The 18,849-nt window shown below is 35.4% G+C and overlaps 1 protein-coding gene across 1 annotated transcript; it reads right to left on the reverse strand.

The window, feature by feature from the left end:
• Positions 1-454: 454 nt before the first annotated feature.
• On the reverse strand, positions 455-5,939 carry LOC132548960 (retinal homeobox protein Rx1-like). Its single transcript, XM_060212861.1, is given in 4 exon segments — positions 455-865; positions 4,406-4,551; positions 4,554-4,591; positions 5,776-5,939. Coding segments are annotated over 4 exon segments (759 nt in total).
• Between the last annotated feature and the right edge of the window lie 12,910 nt (positions 5,940-18,849).

Raw genomic sequence — 18,849 nt, forward strand, 5'->3', positions numbered from 1 at the left:
TTGTTTGGCATTGTTTGAACAGCGTTAAATTGTCTCCGGAAATGGCTTCCACAAGCATCACAAGTCTTTGAAAAAATCAACAGGTTTCTGAAAATAAGGTAGACAGTCATTTTCACTAATGTTCGTCATAAACTTAACTCTCAGGCTGCTTTCGTATTGGCATTTTTAACGAACTAGTTTCATTCATCCACTAAATATTTTGGACCTGTACATATCAGACAAATGCATTCACAAAATATTTCCACAAATACATTTAACGAAAAATGTTAATCGTTCAAAACCACTACACATTTACATTAATTTTATCTGATGTCAGTCATTTACTTTTTTGTTATGGTACCATACTGCTTGAAAATCATGTTGAAAATAATGTATACGCTTTATAATTTATGATAAGATTTATGTGTCTGTAGGTTAAGTAATGTATTGTATGATTCAACATGAATATTCTGATTCAGTATTTCCGCTCAAAGCTGTCCATATGCTCCTTAGCTTTCATTCGAAGCGAAACAATACTTGAATTCCGTGAATCTACTTCCGGTATTTTACCGGCACAGTTAAAAACACCTGACAAAGCATGAAGTGTGGAGCTCATTGCACAGTTCGAGTTGAACACCGGCGATGAAATGAATGTCGGGTAAGTTGAAATGGATGATGATGATGATGTAAGGGACGAGACGGGGTGAGATGAAGCGTTGTTTGTGATCGGCGAAGTCATCCAGGGGTCAAGCGGAAGTGACGTCCCAAAACCACATCCGGACTTCGTAGTGAGCGCGGACATGGGGTATGTGTCATTTATTTTAATAGCGGAACTTTCGAGTTTTTCCTGCCTTCTCCACTTCGCTCGGCGATTTTGAAACCAAACCTGTAATCGTAGCATAAATGAAATATTATAATTATTAATTGTAACATAAAATTGTACACAACTGTTTACAACTGGATTGCAATTGAGTAAATATATTTACCTAATAATGTACATATTGATGTTGTGTAACGTGATCGAGTGAATTCGCAAATGCGATATTTTTGTGTACATTCATTGGTGTTATATACCCTTGACAAATTGTAATTTCTTGTAAATTTAATGAGATCGGCGTCACTTTCAGAGTGACTTGTAGTATAAACCATTCCAATGCTTTCCGTTGAATACGTTTGCGTAAATGACGATGTTTTACATCGATATTAGAATGATTCATTACATATGATTCATTCCTGCCTTATAATACAAAGGCTTTAACCAGTAAAGAGCAAATTTCGCTCTCAGTTCATTTTAAATAATACTTTGTACTTCTGTTTGATTAGCACAAGATAGACACCAAGTCAACATTAAAACACAATATCCAAAGTCGACAAGCTATAATTTAAATGGAGATAACAAGCTTTATCAAAATAATTGCCAATAAAATGCTTCCTAATTTTGAAGCATTTTACACCCTATTCAGAGCAGACGATTCCACAAAGCAAGAATTGTTCGTAAGGGTATTGACAAGTAACATCAGATATAGCCTAAAGATGTCAACGTTGAAAAACTTGCGGGTTGTCCAGATAATTACTGGCTAGAAAAATGTGTGTTCATGGGTCATCTCATGAAACTGTTAGTGTGGAGTTTGGGTGGCTGAGAAGTAGTCGTCAGGTGTCCTGACGCCACTTTCAATGGCTGCTTGTTTAGCATAAATACTTGAGTAACAATGAGATAATGAACCTAAACGCATCCTCACGAGAAGGCGAGGTGTGTTGAACTGCGGGTGCACCATTGTCGCCTTATCAACAGTCGCGAGATCACTCCTTAGGTGTGGCTATAGAGAAACTCACTCGAGAGCAATTATCGGCCCTCGAACTGAAAAAGTCTTTCTTTCTGTGTTTAGTCTAGCATATAATTGATAGTCTCTGGCAAGGTATTGCCTTGTTGCCTTTTCTGCCTTCCCAATAGAGATTGACTTGTCTGTATTAGGTTAGCAGCTGCCATTTTTCAAAAGATGCACTGTTTATGAAGTTAGCGGACTTGAAGCTAAGTCAATTACAGATCATCATGGTTTGCCTTTGTCGTTAAGGGCCCTTAACATTTATCCAATATCTCTATTCCCTTTCACTAAAAGCTCATTATAGTTGACAAAGGGGGCAAGTAATGATATTAGAGACAGATTATTGGCCATGATAATCAGACATGACGAAACCCATTGAGAGCCACCCCATTTGTTAAGAGTGTTAATGAGCTTATGATATTTGCTTAATAGAGGAGCTAGCTAAGCTGGAAGACAGAAATACGGTGCTTTAGGCTGAAATGATGTTCTTTGACAGAGACGGGGCAGCGCCATGTGTTAGAATCTGTACTTCTCAAATCCTCATTCACTATCTTTTTTTATTTTTATTTTTTCACTTGTTATATATGATGTGTACTTGAATCACTCCCAACTGAGTACATTATGATGTACGTCTATGCGTTCATTACAATTAAATGGTTTTTTTTTCAATTACAGTTATAAGATGGCAGTCGAACAACAGTTTCAGATAAGACAATTTACATGTGCCTGATTTTATAAAGACTTATCGAGATCATAGCTTAAACAAGCATACATGTACTCTCGTCCATCATAATAAACCCCCTATTAAATAAGTATTTATCTTAGTGGGTATGTGATTTGTGTAACCAATATTTCAGCCTCGATGTCTTCTGCCAATGACGCGTCAATGTCATGACGTTCTCACTATATGTGGTCAATTTGACTGTCGTCTGTCAGTGGTGAGTGAACATGATGATGTTCTCTCAGTGTATGGTCAGTGTGACGGTCGTCTGTCAGTGACGAGTCAACATGATGATGTTCTCTCACTGCATGGTCAGTGTTACGGTCGTCTGTCAGTGGCGAGTCAACATAATGCTGTTCTCTCAGTGTATGGTCAGTGTTACGGTCGTCTGTCAGTGACGAGTCAACATGATGATGTTCTCTCACTGCATGGTCAATGTAATGGTCTGTCAGTGGCGAGTCAACATGATGATGTTCTCTCAGTGTATGGTCAATGTGTTGGTCGTCTGTCAGTGGCGAGTCAACATAATGCTGTTCTCTCAGTGTATGGTCAATGTGTTGGTCGTCTGTCAGTGGCGAGTCAACATAATGCTGTTCTCTCAGTGTATGGTCAATGTGTTGGTCGTCTGTCAGTGGCGAGTCAACATAATGCTGTTCTCTCAGTGTATGGTCAGTGTGACGGTCGTCTGTCAGTGACGAGTCAACATGATGATGTTCTCTCACTGCATGGTCAGTGTGATGGTCGTCTGTCAGTGGCGAGTCAACATGATGATGTTCTCTCAGTGTATGGTCAGTGTTACGGTCGTCTGTCAGTGACGAGTCAACATGATGATGTTCTCTCACTGTATGGTCAGTGTTACGGTCGTCTGTCAGTGGCGAGTCAACATGATGCTGTTCTCTCAGTGTATGGTCAATCTAACGGTCGTCTGTCAGTGACGAGTCAACATGATGATGTTCTCTCACTGCATGGTCAATGTGACGGTCGTCTGTCAGTGGCGAGTCAACATGATGATGTTCTCTCAGTGTATGGTCAATGTGACGGTCGTCTGTCAGTGGCGAGTCAACATGATGATGTTCTCTCAGTGTATGGTCAATGTGACGGTCGTCTGTCAGTGGCGAGTCAACATGATGATGTTCTCTCAGTGTATGGTCAGTGTTACGGTCGTCTGTCAGTGGTGAGTCAACATGATGATGTTCTCTCAGTGTATGGTCAGTGTGATGGTCGTCTGTCAGTGACGAGTCAACATGATGATGTTCTCTCAGTGTATGGTCAGTGTGACGGTCGTCTGTCAGTGGCGAGTCAACATGATGATGTTCTCTCAGTGTATGGTCAGTGTTACGGTCGTCTGTCAGTGGCGAGTCAACATGATGATGTTCTCTCACTGTATGGTCAGTGTTACGGTCGTCTGTCAGTGGCGAGTCAACATGATGATGTTCTCTCTATGTGTTGTCAATGTGACTGTTGTCTGTCAAATAGTTCATGTGTTTTGCTCATCTCACATAAACGTATTAAAATGTAATACAAGGGTCGTAGGGATCATGTTTGATGGTAGTTATAACATAAATTTACCTACCCCTTTATTAGTGTCATAAAGGACATAACATATTTTGGGACTATTTTTACATATAATATGACGCAGCGCAGCTGTGATTTTCTGAGGATTCCTATTCATACAGAGGAAAGAGTTACGGAGTCAAAACATGTACATGTAACAGAATCTTTGGTTCCCTTTCATATGAGATTGATGAAACTCGTTACGAATGATTTATTTGATCTCTTATCAGATGTTCCGGGAAAAACAGATAAACATGCAAGAACATCTATTCATTAAAATTTGATGAACGATTTCCAAAATAGTTTATATGGTGTATCCTAGATTTACCTGTACTCGGACCTCAGGTAGATTTATTTTCATCGCTAGTTCTTCTCTGCTGTACACATCTGGATAATGTGATTTCTCGAAAGCTCTCTCAAGCTCGTGAAGCTGGTAAGTGGTAAAAGTGGTACGGTTTCTTCGGGATTTCTTGCGCTGCTCCTCGCTATAATCCAGTTTTCGTCCGTCAATGTCCTTCATGTTTTCCTTACGAGCTTTGACATTCTTATCTGCAAATGACAAAAGAAACGGGAATTAAGTTAAACTGATATCTAATTCATACTCAAGATCGAGGCTGCCTTTATATTTCTTAGACAATCGATCCGCTCTGTCTAATTAACATTTACGTCCGTTTATCATTTGGTATTAGAAACTACATATATAGATAAAAGCACCAAAACAATACTAATGCGTTTAGGTTACATAGCACTACCAGAGGCGGAAGCAACACTATACACTTTCGGTTACATGTATACATAGGTGTTTTTTCATCTGTTCATGAATACATATCAGAATGTTTTGAATAAGTATAAAGATACATGTTCATTTGTAAGTAAAAGTGTCCAAACAGCTATACAGTAAATACAAATAGTGAAAACATATTGTTTAAAAAAAATTAATGTTTATTGTATGATCAGTTTTTCACACTTACAGTTTATAGGGATCTTGTAAACTACAAAATACACAGTATTCTATGGAGTTTATGATACATGTTATAAACTTCGTTTATTTCATCAATTACGTGCATTGTGTGTGCCTGGTCATATCTGTTGGTTAATTAACAGCTATTGCTGTGTTAACAGTCTTCCTGAGCTCAAGGTATTCCGTTTAAATCTGACATCACGTGTAAAAGAAAACAGGCTGGAGCTGCAGAAGTTAAGAAGTGTTATCATGATTTTAATATGTAAACGTAATCCTTTATATCGTTCACCATTTGATCAATGTTAAATGTTCGCCCATTTTATATTCTCTTTATCAATATATACAGGGGTATGGTTGTTAGAGTCAGTTGTATTATGTTAAACTAGTCCCAATATAATATTGATAATTAAGAGCTGTGGATAGCTTACATCGGTCACAATGGGAAAACACATAAAATTGTATCAAATGTCTTCAAATATTTCTACGTGATGGTAACGTTTTCAAATCACAACCAGAGCAACGGGGTTTTCGATAAACAAGGAATGAAACGTATTTATGTGGATGTGTTTAGTTTTATCATAAGGTATCAAAATAATATTTCTAAATATTCAAAGCAATCAATATACACGTTTACATGTTAGGAGGATTACACATTGTAAGGCTGCAGGAGCCCATATACATCACAACGAGGCTGCACATACTTGAGATGTTTTCGTCAATGATGACGAAGAGTGAACCTTTCTTTTTTGATTTGGGTCTTTTTGCCTGGAGTGCTGATGAGATAGTTAGAGTGTCGTTTAGGCGAGGCTCTGTAATGGGACAAGTGCTGCCACAATGACAACACTCGGCTTGTGTGAATTAAATCTATCATCTGACACCCTCGCAGAATTAGCATGGTCATGTTGAGCCCAATACACTGTTTAACAATAAAAAAAGCAAATTGGGGCTCCGTTCTTTTTTCAATCTTCTTTGCCACCCTGAATCATACCCTAAGGCTACAGCAGACTTTCGATCAAATTATAATTCATAAAATTACGAGGTTTTACAAATTCGCTCAAGCGTCAAATGCGTGTATGTACTAGGTGAGTAATTCTGACTTAATTCAATTATAAAACTGTACCTTAATGACATATCCGGAATCAAATAACATTCCCAGACATTGTTGGTGTTGACATGTCCTACGTTGTTGTTAATAGGGCCGTCAAATTACACTTTTAATCCGCTCTCAAACAGTGAATGGCGCATCAATCTTTTATACAAAAAAGACTGGTACCCTCCCCTGTCTCTCAGGCAGAACAAGACACACAAAAAGGACACTTCTGAGTGCCGCCTACCCTCAAAGCTAACACAGAACCGTTTAAATACAGAACAAACGTCTCCAAGAAGATAGAGAAATCAAACATTTATGTACTTTGTGAATTTTAATCTTTGAGATAGTTAAATGTGAAGGTTTGAAGGCCTTTTATGGATTCTGTTAAATGTGCCCAATAAACACACGACGAGATAAGGTGGTGAAGACTACGACATGTTAACAAATTGATTTAAAGGGTAGATGGGGCACGTCTTCGACTTTAGTGTCTCCCATGGTTTGCTATATAGTGTTCAATAAAGAGACATAGCTTGTATTGACAGAAACGTTAATACAATTCCCATTTTCACATTGCCCGGTTTCGGTACCGGAACTGTCTTAGATGGATATTTCAATTAAACGTTTCAGCAGTAAACACCGCCACACTTTTCAAATAATAATAAAACATTCCCGGATCTGATGGAACCAGATATAATTATGGATATGTGGTGCATAATCCACCATGATATGTGTCACGTTGTTCAAGAACTATCGCGAAGGATGTTTCATGTGGTTTCCTGACCTATATGGTGTCATTAAAATCTTTACCAATCCAATTTATATCGCCTTTCCAAATGATGATAAGGTTGACAACAACAGAACTATTCGTCTCTCAATTGTTGACATATTGCAGGGAAAATCGTGATATTGGGAATAAGCTATCAAAATATTGAATAAACTTCAACATTAAAATGCCCAATCAAGGAAGCAGAAATGCTGTTATCTAGAAAAGAAAATTCACAAATAGGCTAGGGAAATAGGAATCATCAAGTTTAACTTACATTAGGAATGTACACATATCATTAAGTATGGTTATATAAATGGAGTTGTATGTAAACACAGGTTGCAAACAATTATTACTTGTTCATTTGATGACCTGTGATACTAAAGTAAAGTCTATGATAAGTAACATTCCCTTTTGTTTTTCCTATTTCATGTTTTTTTTTTCTTTTCTTTATTTATACATATTTTATTAATGTTTTGTTATTACTGTCATGTACATTATATCATTATTACTATGGAGAAGACAATACTACACTGGATTACATGTATCGTAAATTAGTGATAAGGTGTATTAGCTAGAGAAAGCGATAGACACTTTTTCCAGCTCATCATACTAACACGTGGCACAAAGGTACACCTACAGCAGGGATAGCAGGAATGATAATTTAATAAATTAAAATGTCTGAGTGATGCTACTTTTGTAACTATAATATTGCCCTCCTACTGGCATAGTTGTTTTACTTTAAACAGACATATCTGGGAAGAAAACTGATCGTAACTACGATCACTAAAGCGATACAAATTGTATGACAGAAAGACAGTCAGATGGTTAAATTTAAATGATAAGTAAATACTAAATATTTGCAAATCTTATCTTGCATCTTAAGAAATATTGATTAAGTCTATTTATAGCTTCAACACTACGTCGAATCTAGTATTAGGATAGTTAGAAAAGCATCGTCAATTTCTGAATTTTTTGTACAGCTTGGGGATAAAGGAACTTATGTACCCTACAATATATAGGTATATGGTTTTTTTTCTAGTCCCTTTAAAACAACTTATAAAATATGTAACTACTATACGTATTTTCAAAAGTTTTGTCACGTTACTGTACTGTTCTTATCTTTTGCATACATAACCGGTAAAGTGATGTTAGTACATAGCATAACCCAATTTCTTCGATTACTTCGCCATTTTTCTCATATTTCTTCAATTTTATCATTTACAAGTTAAATAACTTTACTTATGACCTAACTTTCCTACACAGATTTACATTAAATGTGATATTTTACTTAACTTGTAAATTGTGTGGGGATTTTTTTATCTCTTAGAAACGTCCTCTTCTTATGTTTTCAGAATTAAAAAAATACTTTAAAGTCGTAAAATTGTAATTTTTCCACACCTTCGAAATTGAGTTAATCTAAATCATGTAAATTGCGCCAGCGAGGAGTGACATTTGGTTAAATAGGTTTGTTTATTTAGAGTATGGTCTAAATAGAATATTTACAGTATTGGTATCATGAAAAGATAATTGAATAGTTCTCTTTAAACTAGCATATTTTAGCTATGAATTAATGTATATTGTACTCGGGAAAACTTTCGTACAACAACTTTGCTCTCGTTCGTTTCGCTTTTCTTTCAATCGGACGAAAATAAAAAGGATACCAAAATTTGACGTTTAAAATTGAACCTTATGTATTATAGGGGGAACAAATACGCACGAAGGATATTTTCCAACATACAGTCGTATCTCGGAGTTCGAGTACAACACATTTATATAGAATCCATTAAACATGTATTATATAATAAGCACATTACACAGCTTAATATATATCTAACATTATCTTATACATTGTACATTTACTAATTAAATTGCATTCCTTACCCTTATATGAGGTTATATCCAATTATCTCATAATTACTTGGAATAAATCACATCTTTCCATAAAATTAATTACTTATTTACAAAAATCACTCATGGACATAAAATGCATTATATATAGAAACATCATGATAATATATTTATACAAAATTTTCTTTTATTTACAAAATGAATTAAAATCACAATTTTCTAAAATCCATGACAAATTTATTTAAAATAAATATAAATATATATTGAAGTCATTGTCTTTTAACATAAAATCCCTCGATGATTTAAGAGCAAACATATTTACATAAAATCCCTCAATGATTTAAGATGAAACATATTTACATAAAATCCCTCAATGATTTAGCATAAAACATACTTACATAAAATCCCTCAGTTATTTACATAAATATCTTTACATGCAATTCCTCCATTATTTACATAAAATATCATTACAAAAATATCCTCAATATATAAATTATACGTGAAGCATTTTGTTAGAAATATTACATATTTATTGAATAAATTCGTCAAATATTTTAATTAAAATCAAATAAATCATATATCTAAGTAGATATCAAATATTTGCAACATGATTTGGAGTTGATAAATTTAACACCATATACCTGATTTCACGAATGATCTTACGCAATGACTAGGGAGATATTGTTTTGATATAATCGTTGAATTATATTGCTTTGTTCTCTTATATCAAGATTACGGGGAATTCTATTTCTATTATCAAACAGGCCAAGTCTAGGTCAACTATCTAACAATATGTGTCGTTGGTTTGACGACTACAATTCGTACATTACTTATTCTAATTTATATATTTCTATACAAAATATTTATAAACCTATTCCACCATAAATTTACAAGTATTACACATGAATCTATTAAACCTGCCATCTTCGATTCAGTGTATTATGTCACAGATATCTAGTAACTATAACTAACCATTAGATTAACCTTAGAGTTCAATACGAACATAATGTTCCTTTCGCGGTAAGCTTGCTCCAATTGTTTTGAATTACTTGACATTTGTATTGAACGTTTAATTGCCATAATTTATGTCAATATGGAGATTCTTTCTGAACTTCGAAGACCACGTATTGAATCACGATAAACACTCACAATATCAGAAAACATAAAAGAATCATATAGCAACGAAAAACCTAAAACCGAATATCAGAAACATAATAGATAGCAACGAAGACAATAACCTATACTTTGAGAGCGTTCCGGTTGTATCATCAAAAATTGCTCAGATGCACGTTAATTAGTATGAACAGTTTATACACGTTACAGTGACAGTATCTAAAAGAACATTTACTGCATCTCAAATTTATAAACCCATATTTTCATATTACTTCACCAGTACAAAGAGAGAAATCATCATTCAAGTTATATATAAATGAACCATTTAGCCATAAACTGACATCAATATTGGTGCAGTAATTGTTTTTAACAAAGGTTCTACCTAAACATTTTTCATTATCATTTGCATCTTTACCTTTTGCGTTTATGATTGAGCCACACAGCTATTGGTTAACCTTATCATAAAGACAGTCGACGCCAGATAGAAATGGAGAGACGATACTGACTTCATTAAGAAATGCATATAACATTTGAAGCATTTGTAGGACATATCTAAATATACAAGATTATAATAATTGTTCCTCCGATCATAAAATATTTATGAAAGAAGAATCCCGAAGCTAACGAGAGTACATACCTGTAATTTTGAAAACTCTACCGGAAGTGTCTTTTCTGTGATGAATGTGATGTTGCAGTGTGTTTCTGTGTTCATCATCAGTAGGAAAGTCATGTGAACAAATATCCGGTTCACCTCTTATTCCAAGTAAGGCGTCGATACTGTGGAATCCCGTGGATCCTGCAGATGAAACCGTCACATGCATTGCCGGAAGTGCCTGATTCATAATTTGTCAAAATCTTCTGATCCTCTTCCTCAAATATCGTGCAGTTAATATTTCTACACTAGCTGTATAGGTTGGTGATGCTGATCACAATACAGTGTGTCCTTGTACACGTTTGTATAAATACACTTACGTGCTCAAAGTCAATTTGCCACCATTCTCATATTTGATGGCGACCAATTAATTTCCCTTGACCCTTTAATTGGTGGTATGGGTAAAACTCACTTGTGTATAGTTACATTAAACAAAGTAATTGACAGCTTTGGAAGCAGCGCGTGTCTGAAAAGATTACAAGTCCCTTATGTTTTGTCAGGCAGGAGTTAATCCTTGAGAAAAGTGTTATTTGTACAATTTGATTTCATCTCGTCTTATGGGAGCTAATGTACACAAATTCAATATTGCTCTAGTCGGGCCTATTACATGGTTGTAAATCAGTGGTGAGTTTATTGATGTTTTGTGTTCACGGTAATAAGATGGGCGGGTGGACGACTCCTAATGAACATCTCGTCCCGTCTTTGCTCCAATCACAGGCTCGCTCTACATTCAACTGACGACGAGCGAAAACAAATTGAAAGATTGCCGACAATGGATTTGTCACCCAAACTTTTATATCAAACATGCCACAAAATTATAATGACAGGTGTCGGAGAAATTGTTAATCATTGATGGCTCTATACTAGAGTAAAGACAGGCGCCTATGGCAGGGGCTCGCCGTTGACATAGGCTAATAGACACCACACGCCAAATTTCAGGACACAAAAGACACAGGTTAAATATGATTTGCAAACCAAATAACATTTCATTCTCCGGTATAGCAAGTAGACAGACGTATAAAGATTGCAATGTTACGGAAACCTCGAGCGACATTTAATAGAATACTAATAGTGGTATATAAAAAATTCAAAAGAGCAATCAACAAACATTCTATTTCGTAAGTAATAGTTGGAGGAGGGTCTTGTTAGGCGCCTATGAGATTGTCTCGTTCTTTCATGTTACTGCCACACTCTCTGTCAGTGCCTGGTCGTGCAATCAGGGACCTGTTTCCCTTTTGAATTTCAAATCACTGCAATACCTTAGGTCAACCGATAGGATTGCGTTGAGCATATTAATTCAAAGCGTATCTGTCTTCCTTGTCCAGCAAATTCCAAACAAAACAACTGTTTAGATACTTATTCTTTCAATTTTCAACTGAAATCCAAACGCACAGACTCATGAAATTCATAAAGCAATGAGACAAATAAAACATATGACATTTTTTCGCTTAGACATGGTTAAGCTTGTCTTTCATTCAAAGTGTAAACCTTTTTACATTAAATATAGATAAAAGTAATCTTTAAAATAATGATGTGTTATCAATACGACAGCAATGTAACTATTGTAAATATTCATATTAATTGGATCATGCCACTGAGTCTTTCTGATCATCCAAAATGTCTCTTTTTAATTTAAAATGTTCAAAGAGTGAAAAAGACTTATTAAATATGTTGGTACATTCACCTTGAAATTAAAGGGTTGGTGTAACAAATGTATTAAAATCCATACAATATATTTAGGTTTTAGATCGGGATAATTTAAATGTCGCCAAATGAAAAATTAATTTGCGTGAGTGATAATAATATTAATTTCCGTCATGTTTGTTTTCAATTGGACATAACCATTCATATCTTAAAGAGAATCATAAATATTAACTAGCAATTTTTTAAAATCGCAAAGATATTTCATTGAAGATAGAAGTTTTCAATGCAAATATACCTACAATGAACTGAAGTACAAATTGAGAAATGACAGATTTATCTATGGGTTATAAGTAACATATCAGCTAAAATTGATTGTTCAACTCGGCTTACATTTTTAATTGTGCAATTTTGTGTGAGACGTTTTATCATATACTTAATACTTCAAAGGAGTTATATTTTGAATGAGCTATGTTTATCGTTCAATAGTTATCATTAATGTAAAGACTTCAAGCTATTTATACATACATGTAAAAATATATAGGTCAATGCCTCTAGCCAAACATACGCGTACATAATAGGTCTCGATACTTAGACTATTTATCACTTGCAACATAACGAGAGTAATTATTATTAACGAGAGTAATTAATATTTGTTTTTGTGAATATAACATATAATTTTTGTTCGTTTAGTATACAAAGGTTAAGTTATACCTAAAATCAAAAAGTAAGTATTTGGCATAAAAAATTATGAAGTTTTTTTATAAAAAGTTTTAAGTTATTATTAAATTACATGTAAATTAATCAATGTCCAGTGAATAGATATGTGGTCATTACAGCGAGCATGGCATCATTGGCACGACCAAACTCTTTCTAGAAAGGTTTGACCCCTTACAGGCCTCCCTCAACAGGAACATCGTTATAATTTCAGCAACTCTTGTGGGGCAAGAAGAAACGTGCACAAAGCGATATGGATGTTCAGGATTTTGAAAATTTCTCCCTGATCAATCATATGAACCTGGATCTAGTGCTTGTGGGTTGTGATCCAAAGTGTTGTTCCAGCTTTTGACTTGAAAGTGAACACAAGCTTATTTTCCTGGTGGATAATTGTAGAAATGCCCATTTTGGTACATTAGCCAAGCTCCTATATGCCAACATCACGATGCTAATTTGATTTATGATTTCTGATGGTAGTATCAGCACCAAGGAAAGCATAGTACATTCAATCCAGCCGTATGAATCGCACATAATTTATCTAAATATGATACAGCTGCAACATGTTTTTGAATGGGTAACAGCGTAGCTCTGACAGTGCTTAAACAGTTTTCATATTATGTGTTTCTTGATAAACCAACTATCAGATGTAATGAAGCAGGTTGCAATCGTCATGTGCTTCTCAACGTTGCTGTGTGTTAAAGGTTTGCATCTGTACAACCACTCATTGAAGCCCGCCATGTCAATGAATATCTTCCGTACGTGCACTTTGCAATCTGAAACAGTAGTTAGGAACAAAACCCACCAGGACTTCAGCTGCATATACATATATAGTTGATAAAGAACTCACCAACATATAACAGTGCCTTAAATGTCCCTCAAGAGATGCTGAAATTAAAGTGATTGTCCAGTGGGGATTACATGCCATATTAGATACAATGATATGACTGTAAGATCTAAAACCCTTCTGTTGAAAACAATGATGCGAAGTTCCCTGCAATGACCACAAACATCGCACTAAACGTCAAGATAATTAGTGATTCTGATTAAGTATCTGACACTGCATATAAGCAATACCAAGTGTAAAGTAGATATATTTTCAAAAACGCTTAGATATTGATGATGTTTTGTTACTGTCTCATATTACGATGGATACTTTATAACTCTAACCTATAAAGGCCAGCATATTCTTTAATCATGTTATTCATTGCAGGACGATTTGCTTCATCATTCAAAAATAATACAAGTTAAAACAAACATTCATCAGAGCGCATTTAAACAACTGCATTAATAAGCCACGATTGCAATCTTGGCATCATTATTGTTCAGTTTAAATAATAATAACCTTCACAAGCCACAAACAGCGTTTATTGCGAGGGTGGCCACTGATAACATTCAAACACAACAAGCAGTGGTTACAACTAGGTTGTCCACTGATAACCTTCACACACCACAAGCAGTGGTTACAGAAAGGGTGACCACTGATAACCTTCACACACCACAAGCAGTGGTTACAACTAGGTTGTCCACTGATAACCTTCACACACCACAAGCAGTGGTTAGAGAAACGGTGACCACTGATAACCTTCACACACCACAAGCAGTAGTTAAGACAAGGTTGGCCAACAATAACCTTCACACATCACAAGCAGTGGTTACTGCAAGGTTGCCCAACAATAACCTTCACACATGACAAGCAGTGGTTACTGCAAGGTTGTCAACTGATAACCATGTAACACCACAAGCAGTGGTTATAACAAGGTTGTCCACTGATAACCTTCACACACCACAAGCAGTGGTTACTGCAATGCTGACCACTGATAACCTTCACACATCACAAGCAGCAGTTACAACTAGGTTGTCCACTGATAACCTTCACACACCACAAGCAGTGGTTGCAGAAAGGGTGACCACTGATACCCTTCACACACCACAAGCAGTGGTTACAACTAGGTTTTCCACTGATAACCTTCACACACCACAAGCAGACGTTACAACAAGGTTGACCAACAATAACCTTCACACGCCACAAGCAGTGGTTACAGAAAGGGTGACCACTGTTAACCTTCACACACCACAAGCAGTGGTTACAGAAAGGGTGACCACTGATACCCTTCACACACCACAAGCAGTGGTTACAACTAGGTTGTCCACTGTTAACCTTCACATGCCACAAGCAGTGGTTACAGAAAGGGTGACCACTGATAATCTTCACTTTCACACACCACAAGCAGTGGTTACAACAAGGTTGTCCACTGATAACTTTCACTTTCACACACCAGAAGCAGTGGTTACAACAAGGTTGCCCTCTGATTACTTTCACTTTCAGACACTACAAGGAATGGTTACTGCAGGGATATATATTTTGCTACAATTAAAACTGATGTAAGACAGCATGCTATGTCGTCTTCAGCTTGTCTTCCTTATTACCGGAAGATGCCTGTCTCTGTGGAATTCTACAAATGACAAATATGTCTCAATCAAATCAAATTGAAATCAGATGACAAATTGAAAAACAAATTACCTGATATTGTCTTTACGTGGTGTTCCATTGATATCAGTCAATATGTTGATAATTTTAACTCATGTTGTTGCTGCAAATAGTTCTAAAAATTCAAGTTGGTATGGCAGTATTGTCCGAATATGATACATTTTGACGTTTAAAACATTTTTTTGTCGATTCAATTAGTGCTGGAATGCCGGCATTATTAAATGAATTAAATATACGATTTTCGTTTCAACAACAAATACGAAAATACAAACAAGATCATTTGTTAGTTTTCATTAGCTAGGCGTTCCGTCTTATGTAATAGAGTACTAAGAGAAGCGATTTACGTTTGACACCTGGCAGTCGATAGTGTCTCTATTGAGGACCACATTTACAATCTTATATTACTGTCTATGTTTTTCTTTTGTCTCAGATTTCGTTTTAAATCTCTGGAATGTAAGACATTACGTTATATATGTACAATGAGTACCAGTCTCTGGTTTGTTACATATCGTTTTGCACAACATGTTTTCAACTAATAGAAAAACATCAACATTTAATAGGCATGTACGTTTGGTTTCATTTTTTTTCAAATTAACACAAAATGTTGTCATTTCAGTGTCAGCTATTAGCAAAGTATGGAATCTTTGGCAATAAGACAAAGACTTACAAATCAAATACCAAGTTCAAGTTAGAGATATCATCAACACCGACAATAGGACATTACTTAATGATATCTTGTCATGAAATAACAACGTACCTTTTACATTACAAATGCTGATGATGTGAACCTCGTATAGGTACGTTAATGATCAGCATGGCATAAAAAGCAACCAGTAAATTGTCTTGTTTACTTGGTAAAAACAGCTAACATCGAAATAATACCTTGTTCTGACTGTGTGATCGTGTGATCAATTATAAATAATACGACCTTCTGACTGTGTGATCAATTATAAATAATACCACGTTCTGACTGTGTGATCGTGTGATCAATTATAAATAATACGACCTTCTGACTGTGTGATCGTGTGATCAATGATAAATAATACGACCTTCTGACTGTGTGATCGTGTGATCAATTATAAATAATACGACCTTCTGACTGTGTGATCGTGTGATCAATTATAAATAATACGACCTTCTGACTGTGTGATCGTGTGATCAATTATAAATAATACCACGTTCTGACTGTGTGATCGTGTGATCAATTATAAATAATACGACCTTCTGACTGTGTGATCAATGATAAATAATACGACCTTCTGACTGTGTGATCGTGTGATCAATTATAAATAATACGACCTTCTGACTGTGTGATCGTGTGATCAATTATAAATAATACCACGTTCCTGTGTGACGTGTGTGATCTGTGTGATCAATTATAAATAATACGACCTTCTGACTGTGTGATCGTGTGATCAATTATAAAAATAACTGTGTGATCGTGTAATCAATTATAAGTAATACGACCTTCTGACTGTGTGATCGTGTGATCAATCATAAATAATACGACCTTCTGACTGTGTGATCAATTATAAATAATACGACCTTCTGACTGTGTAATCGTGTGATCAATTATAAATAATACCACGTTCGGACAGAGTTATCGTGTGATCAATGATAAATGTGTGATCTGTGTGATCGTGTGATCAATTATAAATAATACGACCTTCTGACTGTGTGATCGTGTGATCAATGATAAATAATACGACCTTCTGACTGTGTAATCGTGTGATCAATCATAAATAATACGACCTTCTGACTGTGTGATCAATTATAAATAATACGACCTTCTGACTGTGTGATCGTGTGATCAATTATAAATAATACGACCTTCTGACTGTGTGATCGTGTGATCAATGATCAATAATACCACGTTCTGACTGTGTGATCGTGTGATCAATTATAAATAATACGACCTTCTGACTGTGTGATCAATTATAAATAATACGACCTTCTGACTGTGTGATCGTGTGATCAATGATAAATAATACGACCTTCTGACTGTGTGATCAATTATAAATAATACGACCTTCTGACTGTGTGATCAATTATAAATAATACGACCTTCTGACTGTGTGATCGTGTGATCAATGATAAATAATACGACCTTCTGACTGTGTGATCAATTATAAATAATACGACCTTCTTGTGTGACAATTATGTGTGACTGTGTGTGATCAATTATAAATAACTGTGTACAATTATAAATAATACGACCTTCTGACTGTGTGATCGTGTGATCAATGATAAATAATACGACCTTCTGACTGTGTGATCGTGTGATCAATTATAAATAATACGACCTTCTGACTGTGTGATCGTGTGATCAATTATAAATAATACGACCTTCTGACTGTGTGATCAATTATAAATAATACGACCTTCTGACTGTGTGATCGTGTGATCAATGATAAATAATACCACGTTCTGACTGTGTGATCGTGTGATCAATGATAAATAATACCACGTTCTGACTGTGTGTGATCTGTGTGTGTGATCAATTATAAATAATACGACCTGTCTGTGTGACGTGTGATCAATTATAAATAATACGACCTTCTGACTGTGTGATCGTGTGATCAATATAATAATACGACCTTCTGACTGTGTGATCGTGTGATCAATTATAAATAATACGACCTTCTGACTGTGTGATCGTGTGATCAATGATAAATAATACGTTCTGACTGTGTGATCTGACTGTGTGATCGTGTGATCAATGATAAATAATACCACGTTCTGACTGTGTCAATTATCGTGTGATCAATCGTGTATAAATAATACGACCTTCTGACTGTGTGTGATGACTGTGTGATCAATCGTGTGATAAATAATACGACCTTTCTGTGTGACGTGTGTGACCTTCTGACTGTGTGATCAATGATAAATAATACCATCTTCTGACTGTGTGATCTTGTGATCAATGATAAATAATACGACCTTCTGACTGTGATCAATTATAAATAATACGACCTTCTGACTGTGTGATCGTGTGATCAATTATAAATAATACGACCTTCTGACTGTGTGATCGTGTGATCAATGATAAATAATGATCAATGACACGTTCTGACTGTGTGATCGTGTAATCAATTATAAGTAATACGACCTTCTGACTGTGTGATCGTGTGATCAATTATAAATAATACACCTTCTGACTGTGTGATAAATGATAAAATACGACCTTCTGACTGTGTGATCGTGTGATCAATTATAAATAATACGACCTTCTGACTGTGTGATCGTGTGATCAATTATAAATAATACGACCTTCTGACTGTGTGATCGTGTGATCAATTATAAATAATACGACCTTCTGACTGTGTGACCTTCTGACTGTGTGATCAATTATAAATAATACGACCTTCTGACTGTGTGATCGTGTGATCAATTATAAATAATACGACCTTCTGACTGTGTGATCGTGTGATCAATTATAAATAATACGACCTTCTGACTGTGTGATCGTGTGATCAATTATAAATAATACGACCTT

This window comes from Ylistrum balloti, unplaced genomic scaffold (genome assembly GCF_031769215.1).
Source record: "Ylistrum balloti isolate Yb309-2 unplaced genomic scaffold, AGI_CSIRO_Ybal_v1 Utg370038, whole genome shotgun sequence".
In the NCBI taxonomy this organism is placed as follows: Eukaryota; Metazoa; Mollusca; class Bivalvia; order Pectinida; family Pectinidae; genus Ylistrum; species Ylistrum balloti.